This window comes from Colletes latitarsis, chromosome 6 (genome assembly GCF_051014445.1).
Source record: "Colletes latitarsis isolate SP2378_abdomen chromosome 6, iyColLati1, whole genome shotgun sequence".
NCBI lineage: Eukaryota > Metazoa > Arthropoda > Insecta > Hymenoptera > Colletidae > Colletes > Colletes latitarsis.
In genome coordinates this window covers 7,933,906-7,953,492 of record NC_135139.1, presented here as the reverse complement: position 1 = coordinate 7,953,492, position 19,587 = coordinate 7,933,906, and the positions used below count along the sequence as shown (strand labels likewise).

The window sequence follows — 19,587 nt, the reverse complement described above, 5'->3', positions numbered from 1 at the left end:
TGGTGAATTGATGTAATCCTCCAAACTTGCTCATTTTCGAGAAAAAAATTCTTTTCTGAAAATATACTGTGTGGCCAAAAATGTTTCCCAGGGTATGTTTAAAAGATCGTACCTTCTAGACGGATTGAAGGATTTTAATGATTCAAAACTCAAACAATGCGTATTAATGGAGCTTTAGAGCCTCAGAAAAATTGGATGCAAGGTCTACTCGTATACCTCGCCTGTGATGAGAACTACTTTACACTTTAACTTTAAACGTTAATAACTTTTTAACGAAACTTCAATCAACAAATTGGTATTCTTGCTTTTCGTCTTATTTTGGTCTCTAGAATCTCCCATTGAAAGTTTTCTCAGGGCTGAACACCCTGCATATGTATAATAGACAAAGTTCGACATATTTGGATAATCAAAGATTGGCTCGAAAAAGAAATGAATTTTGATTCGAATTCGAAACACTCTATTTTTAATCCCGCGAACGTTTTGTTGCAGAACCCAGTGGCGACGGCCTTCGAGATTTTCTGGATGATCTTCGAGCCGATCCTGTTCGCCGTGACGGGCGCCCAGATAAAAATCGACGAGCTCGATGGAAGAACTGTTTACATCGGGCTCGGCTGTCTGCTGACGGCCATCGTGATACGAATCGTGACGACGGTTCTAGTTGGAATCGGATCGAAGCTGAACCTGAAGGAGAAGATCTTCATCGCGTTCGCCTGCATGGCGAAAGCGACCGTCCAGGCGGCCCTGGGATCCTCCACCCTCGACAAGGTCGACCCTAACGACCCGCAACAGGTGATGTACGCAGAGACGGTGGTGACGATGTGCGTGCTCTCGATCTTGCTCACAGCCCCGGCGGGAGCCATCATTATCACGCTCTCAGGACCGAAGCTCCTCACAAAGACCACAACGCCGGTCGCTCCACCGGAAGCTTGGAAAGCGCGCAGACCATCCATTCGAGACATTTCCATCATCAACGAAGACCCCGATCTCGAGGAGACCGCAAACGAGAGGAAACCCTGAGACGAACGTGATCCGTGTTCACGTTGAACGTTCTATTTCCTTAAGGTCATGCAACACTCAGCAAAAGAATATTTTCTGAATCTCCATGCAAGGTTCTGTCGTTTATATTTCATCCCTTCGATTCGAATATATTCGTTGCCATGTTCTGACGCTGTTGTTATGGCGGTGCCTGCGATCGATGATTGGAGAGTTGAATGCAAGTTCTTATAGCGTTTTATCCTGTTTCACGATCATGCAACGTGAGTAATAAAAGAATAGTTTCTCAATCTCCATCCAAGGTTCCGTCGTTTCTGTTTCATACCCTAGATTTAAATATATTCGTTGCCATGTTCTGACGCTGTTGTTATGGCGGTGCCTGCGATCGATGATTGGAGAGTTGAGTGCAAGTTCTTATAGCGTTTTATCCTGTTTCACGATCATGCAACGTGAGTAATAAAAGAATAGTTTCTGAATCTCCATCCAAGGTTCTGTCGTTTCTGTTTCATCTCCTAGATTTAAATATATTCGTTGCCATGTTCTGACGCTGTTGTTATGGCGGTGCCTGCGATCGATGATTGGAGAGTTGAATGCAAGTTCTTATAGCGTTTTATCCTGTTTCACGATCATACAACGTGAGTAATAAAAGAATAGTTTCTCAATCTCCATCCAAAGTTCTGTCATTACTGTTTCATCCCCTCGATTCGAATATATTCGTTACTGTTACGGCGGTGTCGGTGGAGACTTGTGATCGATGATTCGGAAGTCGAATGCGAGTTCTTAGCGTAGCGTTTTACCCTGTTTCACTCGAGCAATAAAAGAATAGTTTCTGAATCTCCATCCAAGGTTCTGTCGTTTAAGTTTCATTCCCTAGATTTAAATATATTCGTTGCTATGTTCTAACGCTGTTGTTATGGCGGTGCCTGTGATCGATGATTGGAAAGTCGAATGCAAGTTCTTAGCGTAGCGTTTTATCCTATTTCACGATCATGCAACGTGAGCAATAAAAGAATATTTTCAGAATCTCTATCAAAGATTCCGTCGTTTGTATTTCATTCCCTTGTTTCGAACATTCTGCTGTTATTATTATTAGAGAGTTATGATCGATGATCAGAAGTTGAATGCGAGTCCTTTTCGTTCCAGGTCGTATCATCCGTCGTAAGGGGAATAAAAGCAGTTATGCGTTTGTGGGATATTTTAATTTTCAAAAACCTACAAACTGCACTTAAGATACGAATCTGTTATATTTAAGGGGCAACCCTCTGCAAAGCTCCTAATTTGCGTAAAGATCCACAGTCTAGTAATAATGTTTACTTAATCATGAACCTTACAAAGGCTAATTGAAAACGTCTGGCTCGAGGCAACTCGCAATTCATTCTAGGAATAATGTTTCTTTCTAAAATGGTTCTGATTCGAATCGCTGAAACGCGCTCAAAGAAAGTATTTGGAGAATCTAAATTTTCGATTGAGCGCAAGTCCCTGTGCATTTCACCTAATATCTGCCGATATCATACAGCGTGCGTCGAATAAAAATATTTTTCGAGTCCATCGAAGGTTTTCTCGTTCGTATTTTACCCTTTTATTTCAAATATTCGTTGCTATAATCCAGTCTGTGTTATCATAACGGTATAAATGGAGGTGATGGATGGTTGTAATGCGAGCCCTTAATGTACGAATCATTCCTGCTGTAGCATTACACGCTTCAATAATTAATTTCGTGTCGTGAAAGTTTTTAACGGCCAATGTTCCTACTAGTAGTGGAGAGTCTCACCGTTTCTCTATGGGGTATTGTTCCAATACAGGGCAGCTTCGTCCACCTTAAATGTCCGTTATTCGGAACAGTGGGAAAGAATTGCAATATATAAATGTGTTTTGTTCTTTTAAGGGGCGCACAATATGGGGGACAATAGACACCTTGTGAATGCAGGCACGAAAAAGAGTTCTAGTTCAACTTATTTCCTTCTTTTTTTGGTACGATTCAATGGAGTGGCGAGTTAAAATGTTTAATTCTCGGCTGGTGCGGTGTCAGCATTTCTTTCTATTTCATTTATTCACCACATTGAAACGAAAATGTAAAAATATACAAAGAAACTATTCTACAACTTAAACCAAATTAATAATATCGGTAGCATGGTAATTAAATATGGTTTAACGTAGAGATAGTATACAATATTTCGGTTCATCGATTTATGCAGAGTATCCTTTCACATCGAACATAAAAAACTAACCAAGCACGGTAGAATATCCATTATAAAAACGTTCAAAGTAGAATACATCTTTACAGAGTATACAGGGTGTTCGGCCAACCCTGGGAAAAATTTTAATGGGAGATTCTAGAAGCCAAAATAAGACGAAAGTCAAGAATATCAATTTCTTGATTGAGGCGTCCCTAAAATGTTATTAAAAAATTAAATTAAAAAATTCAAATCATTCTGGAAAAAATATTTTGAGTTGCGGGGGTCGATTACAATAATTTTTGGTGAATAGGCATACCCCCGAAATTTTACCCACTTTCGAGAAAAAAATTCGTTACCGAAAATATAATGTCTGATCATGAATGAATGATTCCCCTGAAATTTCATGTATTTCAAATCGTTCTGAAAAAATTATTGTCGGTTGCAGGAGTCGATTACAATCATTTTTGGTAAATAAACATACCGTTGAAATCCTACACACTTTCGAGAAAAAAATTCCTAAACGAAAATATAATGTATGACTAGAATGTACCCTGGAAATTTCATGGGAATCTTTAAAACGTCATAACTCCTGAACGGATTGGACGATTTTAATGTTTAAAAAAGCAAACTACGCGTATTTTAGTGTAGAATATGTAAAAATTATAAAAATATTCGAAAATTTGTTCCTTGACCCCGTAATGTTAGAAAAATCCCATAAAAGTGGTCCAATTTTCAAACGTCCAGAATTCCTACAATAGTGAATGAATTTAATTGAAATTTATTTTTGAAGTGGAGCTCATGAATACCTACAAAAAAGTATTAGACAACTTTTTTGTAGAGCGTCAAACAAAATTACTAAAAATGAAAAACGAATTTTTAAGAAATATCGACAGAAGGTAGATGTCTAAATTTTTCGGCGAAAAAAAATTATTTCAAATCGTTCTAAAAAAATTATTTTTAGCTCGGGGGGTCAATTACAATCATTTTTGATGAATAAACATACCCTCGAATTCCTAACCATTTTCGAGAAAAAAATTCCTTACCGAAATTATTATTTCAGGCCAGAAATTTCACTCCAAAATTTCATGCGAATCTTTAAAACGTCATAACTTTTGAACGGATTGAAGGATTTTAATGTTCAAAAAGGCAAACGTCGCGTATTTTAGTGTAGAATATGTAGCAATTATAAAAATACTCGAAAAGTTGTTCCTTGACCCTGTAATGTTAGAAAACCCCCATAAAAATGGTTCAATCTTCAAACAGCCATAACTCCTACAATCGTGAATATATTTCAATGAAACTTTTTTCTGACGTAGAGCTTATAGGTACCTACAAAAAGGTATTAAACAACTTTTCTGTAGGGCGTCAAACAAAATTACTAAAAATCAAAAACGAATTTTTAAGAAATATCGACAGAGGGTAGATGTCTAAATTTTTCGGCGAAAAAAAATTTTTCCAAATCGTTCTAAAAAAATTATTTTTAGCTAGAAGGGTCAATTACAATCACTTTTGGTGAAAAGACATACCCCCGGAATCCTATGCACTTTCGAGAAAAAAAATTCAGTACGGGCGGAACTTTAAACGTTAATAACTTTTTAACGAAGCCTCGATCAACAAATTGGTATTCTTGATTTTCGTCTTATTTTGGCCTCTAGAATCTCTCGTCAAAATTTCCCCAGGAGTGGCCGAACACTTTCTCAACGGATCATATGTCTACAACCGTACAAATTATTTATTACATTAATTTAGGAATAATAATAGCTACAATTAAAGCAATAAAAATGTTTTTATTGAGGAGAATTTACCAAGCATTTAATCATCTAAGATGCGAAGAAAATGTAATTTTGCTAGGCAAATAAAAGTCTTATATCCAGAAATCAATGAAGGATGAAATAATAAAAATGGATTATCATTATGCATTTAAAGAGCAGATAAAGGATCCTTCAATTTTAATCTAAAAATTTCGTTAACTGTGTCCCTATACTATAATTATGATTATGGAAGCTCTGAAGCATAAACACAGTTTAAATCTTTTAAATAGTCATCTTATATGAGAAAATTACGTTGACTTTAAAATCTCCTTCACGGCGAAACTATTGTTACCAGATGAGTCCCTTAAAACCCTAACCCCCCTATATCTTTAATTTTTTTCATTGTTTAGTATAACAGAGGTATTTCAGGTAGACAAAACTAGCGAAACACGCTGTATAATTTTGCTGACGTTGCCCAAGGTTTGAAGACACTTCGATCCGATCTTTCGTTGCAGATAGTTGATCTGTCGCCTTTCGACTGATCCAAATTGGTTTATCTAATTGTCTCTGTTTTATAAAACAGGAAATCAAACGAAAAGTATGATCATTGATCTGGAAGATAGACGAAGGTATACAGGGTGGGGCACTTGAAATAGGTCACCCGGATAACTCGTTTATTTTTAAACGTAACAAGGAATATTTGGGGCAGACATTGTTCAATTTTATAGGTGACATAGTTTGGTGACATTTTTTTGGTCACGGTACATTTCAGGGTGGTTGCATTGTCTTAAATATAACAATACGTCTTGTGTTCCTTCTAACAGTTCAAGATCACTGTTTGGAACCTAAATTAAAATTTGTCACGTAAAGATACAAATTCCTGAGCTGTTAGATCTGATTCTGACAACAAAACGTATTATTATATTTGTAATACGAGTCATTGTTAGAAAATAAATAAACATATATATATTTCCATTAAACAAAACTTAGTGACATTGAAATTCTTAGTTACGACGCTACATCCCTCCCCCCAATGAAATCAAACATATTTGGTCCTCAACGTTCTTTTCAATCCTCAAAAATAAGCAAGTTATCCAAACGACGCTTTTTTAAATGTTCCATTCTGTTTAAACGGATGAAGTATAATTGAGTATGAGTGTGTCTTTGGGCACGAAACGCTAACAAAATGTCTTCATAATGTTCTATAGACAGGCGACCTACGTCTGGAAACCTCGAGCGATAATTGAACAATTTGTCTGCGAGCTTCGTTGTCTAGATGGGAAATCTTGCCCCGGTTAGAGATTTCAGAACAATGGCGTTGGCGTGAGTTTATTTTCGAGGTTTGTTAGTTGCTGTGTCCTGTTTGAAGGATGGATGAATGAGAAAATAGAAAGGGGGAAGCGACGTATCGCTTTTTAACCCATTTGTGACTACAAGTTCAAATTCGGGATCTTGTAAAGTGCAGGTTCCAATGTTTGGACAGGTTTGACGATAACTTGGATGCAAACAATACTGTTTTATCCACAAAGACACCCTCTTTCTATGAATACTATTGTATTATAGGGAGCAAGAAGGATCAGTTTTAATCATTTAAAAATATGGACAATTTTGTGTGATTTTTATTTACAATTAGTCGTAAACCTTTCGAAGACTGGCTGATACGACTAGCAATTTCCACCAGAACTTGTCTTTCTTTTTCCTTGCAATACATTTAGTATCCAATATTAGTATAAAGTACTAAGTATATCGTATGAAATGCTAGAGAATTATACTTCTTTATGAACTAAACTACTAAAGAAGAAAATTCTTGGAATTTGAAACCTAGGTGTAAACCTAAATCTTGTATAAATAAGTCGCGTTCTGTTTGAATGGAAAGTCTAGGTTTCGTTTTAATGTTTAATGCAACTATCAATATAAGTTCACGCAATGAAATATTATTTTATTAATAGTGTACATGAAAACGAACGTCTTGTATAACGAACTGAAGCAACACATGCGTCGATTATGTTTGAAAGCTGTCCAAGCTTGTTTGTACATAGATATCCAACAATTCTTGCTTGGACGAAAGTGTGTCGAGATTTATTGGATGTAAATAATTTTATTTACAATACGATGCATTGCTTTATGGGATCGAAACGACGATGAGAATATGGAAATGAAAAGACTGCCACGGTCTCACCCGAAATTTTTCGGCGACCGAAGATAAACCTGCTTTTGAAAATTTTGCGAAATTAGGTTCGTTCGTCTAAAACAATAATTAGTGTTCCGTCTTCTGCACGAATTTATCAGAATCAAAAATAAATGTGGACAATTTCTCATAGTAGGTAAATGAATAATAACAGAGTGAAAAATATTAATAAATAAATTCTAAGCGAATTTCAAATCGTGCAAAATAGAGTTTGAAGATGTACTAAATTAGATATACTTATATTAGAAGGACGAAATATATTTTTATCGTGAAAAACTTCTCAGCAAATTATGATTTTTCTGAATATAAAATGTATTGTTTTTCCAACGTGCCTTTGTAGTTTTCTCCACAATGATATTTGTTTTCAATTCTGGGAAAAATTTTAATGGGGGATTATAGAGGCCAAAATAAGACGAAAATCAAGAATACCAATTTGTTGATGAAGGCTTCCTTAAAAAGTTATTAACAATTAAATTCAAAAATTTCAAATCGTTCTAAAAAAATTATTTTCGGTTGCGGGGGGCAATTACAATAATTTTTTGTGAATAGACATACCCCCGAAATCCTAACCATTTTCGAGAAAAAAATTCATTACTGAAAATATAATGTCTGACCATAACTGTCTGTTACCCTGAAAATTGAAAAGTTTCAAATCATTCTGAAAAAATTATTTTCGGTTGCAAGGGCCAATTACAATCATTTTTTGTGAATAGATATAACCTCGAAATCTTGCGCATTTTCGAGAAAAAAATTCAGTACGGGCGGAACTTTAAACGTTAATAACTTTTTAACGAAGCCTCGATCAACAAATTGGTATTCTTGATTTTCGTCTTATTTTGGCCTCTAGAATCCCCCATTTAAATTTTTCCCAGTAGTGGTCGAGCATCCTGTATACTTTTTATATTTCCTTACTATGTAAAATTGTTCACTTAACATAAATCAATAAAAAAGGAGACAGAACACAAAAGAATTAAATTATACTTTAAGCAATATTATCGCAAACCGCGATGTGCCTTTTCACGAAACATTTGTAGACTTAAATTCGAAAACTCGTAGCAAATATTTACAAAATCGCCAACTTTTTGGCAGGTCTGTGTAAAGAGCGATTGGTTCTATAAACATTATTTGATATTCATACTATTATATACGTGTGAGCTGTTGACGTTATGAAAAAAGTGTGCTTAAATTGATTGCGTTGAGCGATGGAAAGTGATCGTGTGAATTAATTAAGGAGAAACTTTTTAAAACTAGAAAAAACGATTAGATTCTCGTAATAAAATAATATTTAAAGGCGAATGAATATGTTATAATACCGATTAAAATTTATTCGAAAACTGTTCTATTTGATCAGGATTCCTTTGCGTAAATTAAACTTATTAATTATAGTACAAAACTCCGTTAATTCGAAATGTTGGAAATAATTATGAAATTATTAAGAGAAACGATATTGGCGATTGCCGTCGTCGATGAGGAACGTTTTAGTGACAAACGTAATCGATACATGTTTTTACGTTATTATAGACATTGTACACATTTTGCAAAATTGTTCTGGAGCTCTTTACTGTAATTTAGAAACGCGATGAAGGAGTGAGTGCGAGTACTTGTACATATTTTGTGCCTGTATAATTAGCTTTGATTACGAGTGTAAGAGAGTAATGTGTAAGAGCCAGCGAACTGATTAATCGATCGATCGAAATTTCGTGTGAAGGGCATCTGCGCGTAAATTAATCGATTAATTAATTAGCTTCGAAGGGTTCTTACATTAATTTGCCAGAGGGGAGAGGATGACTGTATAAGAACAGAGTTTTACTGTTAGAGACTAATATCTACTGTATAAGTATTAAAGATAATAATTAGTTGTTAATTCTATTGTCCTTTTTATTTTCCAGTTACCATTGCCCCTCGAAAGAACATTCTAACTTACGAGTTACGTTCCCTTTTATTACCCTGCAAAAGTTTCTTAGTAGAAAATTAATTTACAATTTTATGCCACAGTCTCGTTTGCTGAAAAGTTTGTGTATTAAAGTAATAAGAAAGCGAAAGATGTGGAGTGGAGAAACGTTGGAGTTCGTATTCATTTTTCTTTTTCTGTTTAGTTTTTATCATATCATTGTTTGGAAAAGATGGATGGAAAGTAAAATGGCCGAGCGCCGAATACGGTGAAAGAAGCAGCCGCAAAGAAACAGGAAAATTAGTGAGGGGAAAGGGACTTTTCGAAACTGCGAATCTTCGAACCGGTAACTGGGACGGAAGTCTTTGGGTATAGAAAAAAAATGAAGGCAATAAAACAACAGAAGAAGTAATATCGATTCTTCGTATCGAACCGAAGCAAGTTTCTTCGTTCTGGGAATAAGAAAAATAAATAGATGGTGTAGAAAAAGTAGCGTCACTTGAGTTAAAAGTATACAGAATGGGTCACGACATATTTAGACTCATTATTATTACACGTAGCGAAAAATATTTCATACGAAGTTAAGTGTTCTCAAGAGGGGCACATTTTCTTGTAGATGGACGTGTAGAAAACGTTTCTTTAAACGGAATTATACAGTGGACGAAATTTCTGTAACAACAGATTTTCTAGAAAATATTCCTTTATTTTATAAATATCTGATACTGGTATGAGGAAATCTTTCACCAACCACCGTTACTGGGGTATAATAAATGTAAACAAACTCGCGTGTTCAACGCTGGGTAAAGAGAAATAATAATATGCTGATAGAGACAATGGCGAAATTTCTATAAGAACAGCAAGTATTTCTCAGTTTTACTTCATCATACATGGAAATAACCTTTTGGTATTGCCTCCCATGCTCGCCACCAGAGAGGTCGCGCTCTCATAAGCGCTCGACCGACCTCTCAGTTACTATTCTCTTCGAACGACTGCCCAATATCCCAGTCGTCTAAGACAGGGCCTGCTAGAAAGCCTTACTGATGAGTCCCCACTAACAAGGCCCAAACGAAAAAACGCGCCCCCTCCTTTCCTTTTGTCTGTCCTCCTACGATTCTCACGAGTTTTCCATACCACAGAGCCACAACCTCGATCTCATCTTATTAGGAATAAGTATTGATACTGTTAAATAATTCTATTGTGTATTAAAGTGCTAAAGTAAAATAAATAAAAGTAAAATATTTTTATTGAAGCACCTTGATATTCTTTACGAAAAAGTATTAGCCTATTTATGTTAAAAGATAATTAGTTTAGGAAATATTTTAATTCCCCCTGATAGTAATATTGTAATATATCTCTTTTAGATTTCCAGACGAACAAAAATTTGTAAAATACAGTTTAGATGGTCTAAAAAAATCACTTTCTGTCCGAATAGTTTTTCTATAAATTTACAGCTTTATTCTTTAAATATCGATATCGAACCAAAACGAAACGCGTATCATAATACGACCTCGAACTAATCCCTTTACAATTCAAGAAATGAATCGTCGAGCGTGCAAAGATAATTTTCAGGAACTCATAAATTTTTTCATCGCGAAACTTTTTAATTAAAGTAAAGTACATAGAGGAAGTGGCCTCTTTGCAAACACCGCTGGCAGATATAAAACTTGATTTTTCGTTGACTCTTTAAAAAAAATTAGTAATATATTTCATTACGATTTTTTATATACGCTAAACCGAGACAACGTATACTTTTTATTTTAGAAACCGTGTAAAGATATACTCGAAAGTCTCATAACTTTTGCTTGGTATGCCTCTTTTGAATAAATATGTGAAATCAGTGCTTTTAATTCATTAGAACTTAAGATGTAACTGTTTAAAATTAATTAAGAATATGGAACTTCTTGATTCAATTCTTAAATAGAAAATTCATTTTCTAATTAATTAATTTAATTTTGAATTTGATTTTAATTTAACTTAATTTTGTCGAATTTAATATTTTATTTTGGCAAAATTTCATAATTTTTTCAATGTAGAATGGGAACCTGATTAGCTGCTTCTTACAAGCCCCTTAAGGAAACTACTTTATACAAATGATTCTCAAATAGACCAACGTTTTATTTTGCAAAATTTGAGTAATCGAGAAGATCGACCACAAGCATAATATATAGAATATTTTATTTTTGCCAGATTTCAAATTTGTCTGAAAGATTTTCACCGTAAGCTGAAATTATTTTTGCAACGAAAAGGAGTTTTTTTTTTACGCCAAATTGGTTTGAATCAAACGCATCTAACGGCAAAGAACTGAAGAGATTTTACGAGAGGACTGTAAACTGTCAAGTATTAATCGAATCGAGTCAATTAGTTATTAACGAAATAATGCGATTGGGGTTTTCGATGGAACCTGAGGGAAGTTTAAGAGATAATAATTAATTTCCTTGTAATCATAATAATAAGGGGTAATTTTAGCTTTTCGACACTCTCGAAAAACACTAGCGAATCTCTCGTCTTTGAGTTGACTCCGTCGAGGAGCACAAGTTCCCCTCCCCCGCCCCCTCTCTCCAGATACGCATCCAGTAAACTTTTACGACGAGGAACGTCTCTTCGTACCGATTACAAAGACTCCCTCGTTCCGTGCACCGACAATGAACAACGTAATAAGCTTACGGATCCTACCAACGGCATCATCGGCTTACACGCGCCAACGGAAGCCTGCAAGCTCGCGATTTTGTCTTCACGAAATCCGAAAGGAACGTCACATTCCAGAAACTTGTAGATTCCGCCTCGCGAAACAAATATTCCAGAAACTAGCAATAAATTTTTCGAATCGTTTTGAATATTTTCGTACACGTAGCGATAACAAAAAGAACAGATTTTGTTCTGTTTAAACGATCAGAGAACCCTTACTTGACTCTTTGGGGCACGCTGGGATTAAAAGTGTCCCGCCTTTTTGATGCGTTGTAATGCATGGTGGGACATTTTTAATCCCACCTCGAAATATTGCAGTAGCTGCATGCGCATAGGTTTATATTTCGTCTTACTTACGTAAAGCAGTTGGTAAAATCTTCAACAAATGTTACAAATTTATTCACTTGTGTTGGCAGCATTCAACATGCCAATGCAGAATACAGGTTCGTCAATTGTTGCAAGCGGAAGGTTTATTGAGACAACTATTACTATTTTTTTTTTTTAATATTTTTACATTATGTGATACCTTTATTAATGAAAATATACCAATTTTGTTTAATTTAAAACGCAATAAAATTTCTATGCATCATATGGTCTATTTTGTTGTCTGAAATCCTGTGCCGCAAAGAGTTAATCCCTCGCTTTGAATATTTTCGTTCATGTAGTATTAACAAAAAGGACAAATTTTGTTCTATTTAAATGATTAGACGACCCTTATTTAATCCCTCGTTTTGAATATTTTCGTTCATATAGTATTAACAAAAGGACAGATTTTGTTTTATTTAAATGATTAGAGAACCCTTATTTAATCCCTCGTTTTGAATATTTTCGTACAGGTAGCGATAACAAAAGGACAGATTTTGTTCTTTTTATTTTGTTCTGGTAGTAAAATTTAATCCGTGATAACAGACTTTCATTGTTGTTTAAACTATCCGTGCTTTTATTGCTCATTATTAATTACGTCCTTGTTTGCAACGGTTCTCGAGTGTTCCATTAACGAATGGCTAATTAAAAGCAATTTAAGTACTCGATGCCAGTCGACGACATTTGAGTCGCCGTTTTCCAAGAAGCTATCGGTAACAAATTAAACACCCTGAAGAATAACGCCCTTTGCAGTTGCATCTCGCGGTAAATGTCAATATTCGCTTAAAGGAAGATTGATCAGTAATGCATTAAACTAGGAGTAATGCATATTAATTCTCAGGGGCATCGTCGTCGATATCTCGAACGTCAATATTTATTTTCGCCTCTCAGCAATTAAACTCCAGCGATTTAAGCCCTTGGCTATGTGTGTGTGGGTGAGTACATTTCTATTCGTGCCTTGGAACACTGAAGCTCCTAAACGATCAGTTTCGATTTCGTTAAACGTCGATTAAATTAATCTACGAATACGTTAATCTGAAAAATAAAAAATTTGAATTATTTGGGACACTTCATTATTAAAAGATTCAATTTAAACGTTTCCCATCTATTATCTGAATAATAAAATTATATACTTACCGAGTTGGGTATTGCATCGATAATTACATTTTTCCAAAACACTATATTTCTTATTCCACTTAAAATAAAATACAAATAATTTTAAATGTTACATTACAATTCCCATTTTCTATATTAATTACGAATTATTTAAAGTTGAAAGCCAAAGTTGCTTATATGATGTTTGTTACGAATAAATTTACACAATTTGTGTCCATTTTGTTTCACTTTAAACGTTTCCCATCTATTATACGAATAATAAAATAATATTCTTAACAATTTTGGTATTGCATCAATAATTATAGTTTTCCAAAATATTATATTTCTTATCCTCTCTTAAAATAAAATACAAATAATTTTAAATGTTACATTACACTTCCCATTTTCTATATTAAGTACGAATTATTTGAAGTTGAATGCCAAAGTTGCTTATTTATTGTTTGTGATAAGTGAATTTAGACAATTTCTGTCCACTTCGTTTAACAGTGGATCCTGGAAATATATATAGGTCGCGGATCCATGGATAAGTAGTTCTTACGATGGACCTATATTTTAGATCAGCATTTTCCAACTTTCCTCCCATAAAAGATCTCTTAAAATAAGTTCTCGTATTCCGGAAAACTCCTTAGTTACGAAAACAAAACGAAACCAGGGAAATTTTATAGCAGAGGACGAAACTGCGGCAGTGAATTTTAAAAAACGCCCGAATAACGGCCGGTTATCTAATATTAATAAACCAAATTTCATGCTGTATTTAAAAATATTTCCATTTTTCACGTAACGTCCCAAATTTGTATTTTATCTTCCGTATACGTTCTAGAAAATATTACTCGTAATAAATTTCAATATTTATCGATGGACTACTGATTTTGTTCGTTTATCGCGTATGCTAATAGAAATAAATGCAAAACGTACGTAGATAAAAATTTGATATATCAATATAACAATAATAAATTGTTCAGTTTACATTCAGTTTACATGAGTGCATAAATTCTGCTTACATTTTGCACGCGTTTCTCGTATTCACGTACGAGAGTATTTTATTGTCTTCGATCAATTTCACTCATTACTTGCATTAAGGTTTATTATTTCCATGGAAAACTTAATATGTTTCAAGCTTTACTATGCAATGGCCATTAAAAACATTACTGTTCCTTAATTGGAACGTATTTTAAACAAATAATGTGTTCAAACAAAAATAAATTTACCGCAAACTTTTTATTGTTCTATTATTCTAATGTATTATTGTATCCCGATGATCTGATAAGAAATAATAATGTCAAATAATAAACCTATAGTGTGAAACGGAAGATGGCGTTTAAATATTAACAAGATCCTCTTGCTCGAAGGAACAAATTAAACTATGACGAAGAAAATAAATTACGTTAAAGGTATTTATCAAAACTTTGGAAATTTGTTGGGGAATGTTGTGGTGTACGACAGGAAAACGTGGAATTTTCATGAAAACTCGCGATTCTCGGTAGTTTCACGAGGCGTTTGTGGAACGTCGAGTCTCGTATTTCGCGATTATTTTCCCTCGGAGCACAAATAATCGGCACAACGTTTCCTCGGATGCCGTGAGACGGATATAAAGCTTTCGAAAAACCGTTTATCGCGCTTCCGCGTGATTTAAGGCAGATTTTAAAACTGCTAGCAGATTTCCGGACGCTGCTTTTGTTCCCGGAATTTAGAAGAACGTTTCGCGCTCTGAACTTCGGACGTGAATGCTTAAGCTTTTTCGTCGTCTGTGTTGCAATTAGTGGCGCGATAAAAACGAGACGCAGAATGGAAGTTGCAACAATAATTGCGTAATATCATTTTATGTTGAATTATGATATTTTAACATGGTTACGTTAAACACATGGGACCGTCACAGGCTATAATTTACGTTAAAATTTTTGTTTTAAACTAATCTCTGTTGAAAAATAACAGGTCCCGTTTCATAGGAACTGATTAAATAAATATATATAGACAATATTTAAATATTAAACACAACCACTTTAATTATTCTTTAGATTTTACATAGTTTAACATAAAGTACATTGCATGACGCGACTCGAACCGAACAGAAGTCATGGGAATCCCCCGTACGATCTTCAACCTTATTATAGGGGGCGCCATTTTGGCCACGAGATTATGAACGGCTCAACGATCTCCTGCGGTGCTTTAATTTTTATTTGATTCGCTTAATTTATTTGTTATATTAAATTTGTTACTCGTTCGTTTATATTATCTTCACGAACAGATTTCAATCACAATAATCTGTTTAATTTTAAATGCAATTTCTAAACTTATATACAAAATTTATTAATGCGTTAATAATTTTTCTCAACTTCCACAATTAATTTACGTGCTCTGAAAAGTCTAGGTTCTTTGAACAAATGCATTGTCGATCGATACTCAATTATTTTTTGCATACAAAAAATATTTTGAGAAATATCAAAATTTTAGTTGCTGTATCATTCATGGTTGCATGTCACTGGACGTTGGTAATGTGACACTCGTTCCATATTGATCTCTCTCTCTCTCTGTCACACTCTCAGTAATCCCAATGATACACGATAGGCTTGATTTGAAGATAAAAAAGTCGATTCGTAGAACAGAAACGCTATCACACACGGTTATGTGAAACCGAGCGAAACTGATTCAATTTCATATATCCAGAGACTACTGTGTCATATAAACAAGCCTTCTTATTGGATCGAAGCACGAATCTCGATGTTTTCAAATATTTCCAGCACCGTTTCAAAAGTACAATTACTTTTGTTTGGAATTTGTTTATTCAAACTTTTTTTTCGTTTCTGAACTTCATCACTAATTGTACAATTTTTCAGCAACTTCGTTTTACATTTATAAGGTATCTAAACGTAATTATAAAAGTTTAGAAATTTTTATCTCCTCCAATCCTCGACTTCAATATAACGGTAAAATTTACAAAATTGTTCGTTGCCTCCTGTACTATGTTTATTCAAACTTTTCTTTTCGTTTCTTTGCGTTAACGCGTATTTTATTTTAACGTTGTCTAGCTGGTAAACGAGTTGTATTTTTTTTATCTTGAATTTTGACATCTTCTTCTGTTTTTTTCTTATAAGATAGTGTGTCGAATTTTGATCCTACGACGATTTTTACCGTCGGAGCGATCATTCGGAGTCGAGCGGACTTAGAAAACTCTATCACTAACTGTACAATTTTTCAGCGACTTCGTCTTACTTTTATAATGTATCTAAACGTAATTATAAAATTGTAGAAATCTCCTCCAATCATCGACTTCGATGTAACGGTAAAATTTGTAAAATAAGCTCGATAAAATGACGTTACAAATTTGTTTGTTGCCTTCTGAGCTATTATAAGTTCCAAATTGAGAACTTCCAGCATTTAGTTAAATGCTCACTGTACTGTTCAGGAATGTCAAATGCAAATTGCAAATTGTTGATCGATTTTTAACAGAGTTTGGTTCCAAGAATTTCTGCGTGAATCGCAACGGGCGCGTTTAAAATTTTAATGCTCGCAAAATTCGGGAATAAAGGCTGTAAACGACAAAGCGTTTCCGTGGTTCTACTTTTTTGTTGTTTCCGGTCGACACCGCTCGTCTGAAATATTCACGCGAATTCCGCCGCTGATGGCGAACGAAACGCAAAATTGTCGTTGCTTAAATAACCCCGTGAACGTTTCACAAGCTTGTCATTAACTACAGCCACGACAAAGCAGTCTCACGAAAACGAAATAGCCAGCTGCGAATTTTAAATTTCTAGTGTCGAAACGGGCAAACGAGTAGACGGAAACCGTCAAATATTTAGCTTCTTAATTGCGTCGTAATGTTATCTTAAACTTCGAGCGTTATTAAACGACTGTTGTTACTTTGCACAAATGTTTTTTAGACTTTTAGCTAATACAGCAACGAAGTAGATTGCATTCCAGCCGATGGAGAAACAGAGACGAAGAAAATAAACTTCTTTAAACGCTAAGTGCTCGAAGCGATTACTCTTACACGCCAGTATTACATTTCGAGGAGAAAATTATTAGTAATTTTTTTAAAACAATTTTTGCGTTTCGTTAAAATTAATTACTTCTATTCTTGATTCGTATATGGAATATATCTTCTGAGTAATTTTAATCATTCGGGCACAAAGCCTCTTAATTTTCGTCTTATTTTAACTCGTAGAATCGTATAAAAATTTAAGATTAAAAATATATTACTATTTAAATTGAGTAAAAACTGTTAAAAATAAGTGCATTTCTTTTATAAATAATTTTGACACTTACGAAATAAGAATATAATTTGATTCTGAAGATATGAAATATTTTTTTATTTATTGGGGGGGTAGCAGGTCAAATGTAAAACCAAAATTGTAACACTCTGTAACAAACAAATTAACAAACCGTAGAATATTATCAGGATAATGCACGATGCAAAGAAATTTCAAAGAATATAAAAAGAAATGCAATTCATCATAGTGCGAATCACAAATTTTTATTAATAATATTTTAATAATACAATACATCGAGACAAGCATTTCCAGGAAAGTTTATTTTCAAACATCTAATTTGGACAATATTACAGCAATACATAAAGACAAGAGTTTTCAAGAAAAATTATTAGAATCTATCTATATAATAAGAGAATCATACAGTTTACAACATGGCACTTCTTACTTCTTACATCAAATATAGATTTTATCCTATTTAGAATCTGTGAATAAAATTGAAAATATCGTTCATATAATAGTGCAGTTTTTAATATTCTATAAAGACGAGAATGTTTAGAAAAGGTTATTTTTCAAATTTACCCATACAATTAATAATAATACATATCCCATCTGGAGTATAATTTGAATAATGAGTATCCCAATTAAGAGATTATTAGATATAAAATAGTATATAAAAATAAAATTGTCACAAAATATTACTTTTAAATTCCCCCCGTACAATTAAATTAAAAAAGTGCATAAAATCCTTTCGTGGAATTAAAAATAATATAATTTTGACTATAAGCTTGATCACAAATTTTTCATCCGAGTAAGATTATAATCTTTAACACAGTCAGTTCCGTAGCATCAAACTTTTTATTTTGTACCATAACTTTCCGAAAAATTCTACTAATGTCACATTTAATACATATCTATTCTACCAGTCATAGCAAAAATATATTGTATAAAAAAAAAAAATTGAATTCGATCAAGTTTTGTATCGAACCAAAGTCATGCTTAAAAAACTGAGTTTTGAAAAAAGACATTCATACGTAAGTACAGTTCTCTTTTAATTAATATCGCTCCACACGCTCAAAATCAAGGACTCGTGCATTCATTCCATTTTCGAACGTTTAATTAAGTCGTTTAAGTACAAAATACAAAAAGAAACGACGATAGCGCTAAGAAAGGAAATAACTAGGACACAAAAATAATGTATTAAAAGGTACAGAATGTATTTGTTCTTGACTCGGCGCGGAGACCTCAAGAAACTGTTTCCGGAAACGGAGAACCTACCTGTTCCGGTCAAGGTGTCGAGCTAACAGCGTAGCTAGAAGTTAGCGTGCTGCTGCTAGCGCTTTTTTTCACTTTGAAGGGATCTTGGGGCATGGAGATTCCCTGGTTGGAGGATTTTTGTTTCTTATCGTTGAATCCACATCGATTCCTCAGCGCCTGATACACTCGTGGCTTCATTACGAACAGGATGAATATCAGTAAACCCTGAAGACAGTTTATCACGTCGCTCGGATAAAATGCTTCGTATCTCCAGGAAAAATTGGTGTACATATTCATGATGGAAGACACTATTTCTAAGATCCAAAATATCCCCATGACGACGAACAGTTTTACGATCATGATTAACCTAAATTGGTGGAAGAGAATTAAAGACAATTTAAATTAGTATCTATTATTTCATATCTTGGATTAACGTTCGTCAGCGTTTTATTATTCTTAACCTCGTTCAGTCACGAGTTTATTTTATGATTTATAGTAAGTTTCTGGCGCCTATCTTAATAAAACTCGATAGATTTGTAGAGCAATCAAAAATATTCTACGTGTGCTTTTTTATTTACCAAATTTTATTTTGAATAGGTGATACTAGAAATTTAATGATCTATATATTATCCATGGGTTTATCGAATAGATAATTTATCTATAAATATACAGAGTGTCCGGCCACCCTTGGGAAAAATCTTAATGAGATTCTAGAGACCAAAATAAGACGAACATCAAGAATACCAATTTGCTGATCGAGGCTTCGTTGAAAAGTTATTAACGTTTGAAGTTCCGCCTGTAGAACGGCAATCTGCGAACAGCTGCATACGCGTGATAGAGGCTCTCACTCAACTTTAAACGTTAATAACTTTTTAACGAAGCCTCAATCAACAAATTGGTATTCTTGATTTTCATCTTATTTTGGACTCTAGAATCTCCCATTAAAATTTTTCCCTCAATT

The 19,587-nt window shown here is 34.1% G+C and overlaps 2 protein-coding genes across 7 annotated transcripts in view; one reads left to right on the top strand and one right to left on the bottom strand.

Annotated features, from left to right (window-relative positions):
* Window positions 1-19,587, top strand: part of Nha1 (Na[+]/H[+] hydrogen antiporter 1) — a 572,935-nt gene that overhangs the window by 319,376 nt on the left and 233,972 nt on the right. For 3 of the 4 annotated variants that reach the window (XM_076766049.1, XM_076766050.1, XM_076766048.1), the window contains one exon: window positions 490-2,407. In XM_076766049.1, coding sequence (XP_076622164.1) covers window positions 490-1,017 — 528 coding nt within the window. In that variant the 3' untranslated portion in view covers window positions 1,018-2,407. Of the gene's footprint in view, window positions 1-489; window positions 2,408-19,587 lie in introns of those variants that run through there. The other variant, XR_013079781.1, reaches the window with a different exon arrangement.
* Window positions 17,680-19,587, bottom strand: part of LOC143342312 (G-protein coupled receptor Mth2) — a 61,013-nt gene continuing 59,105 nt past the window's right edge. For all 3 annotated transcript variants that reach the window (XM_076766040.1, XM_076766039.1, XM_076766041.1), the window contains exon 10: window positions 17,680-18,993. In XM_076766040.1, the coding sequence (XP_076622155.1) occupies window positions 18,657-18,993 (337 nt within the window). In that variant the 3' untranslated portion in view covers window positions 17,680-18,656. The remainder of the gene's footprint in view (window positions 18,994-19,587) is intronic.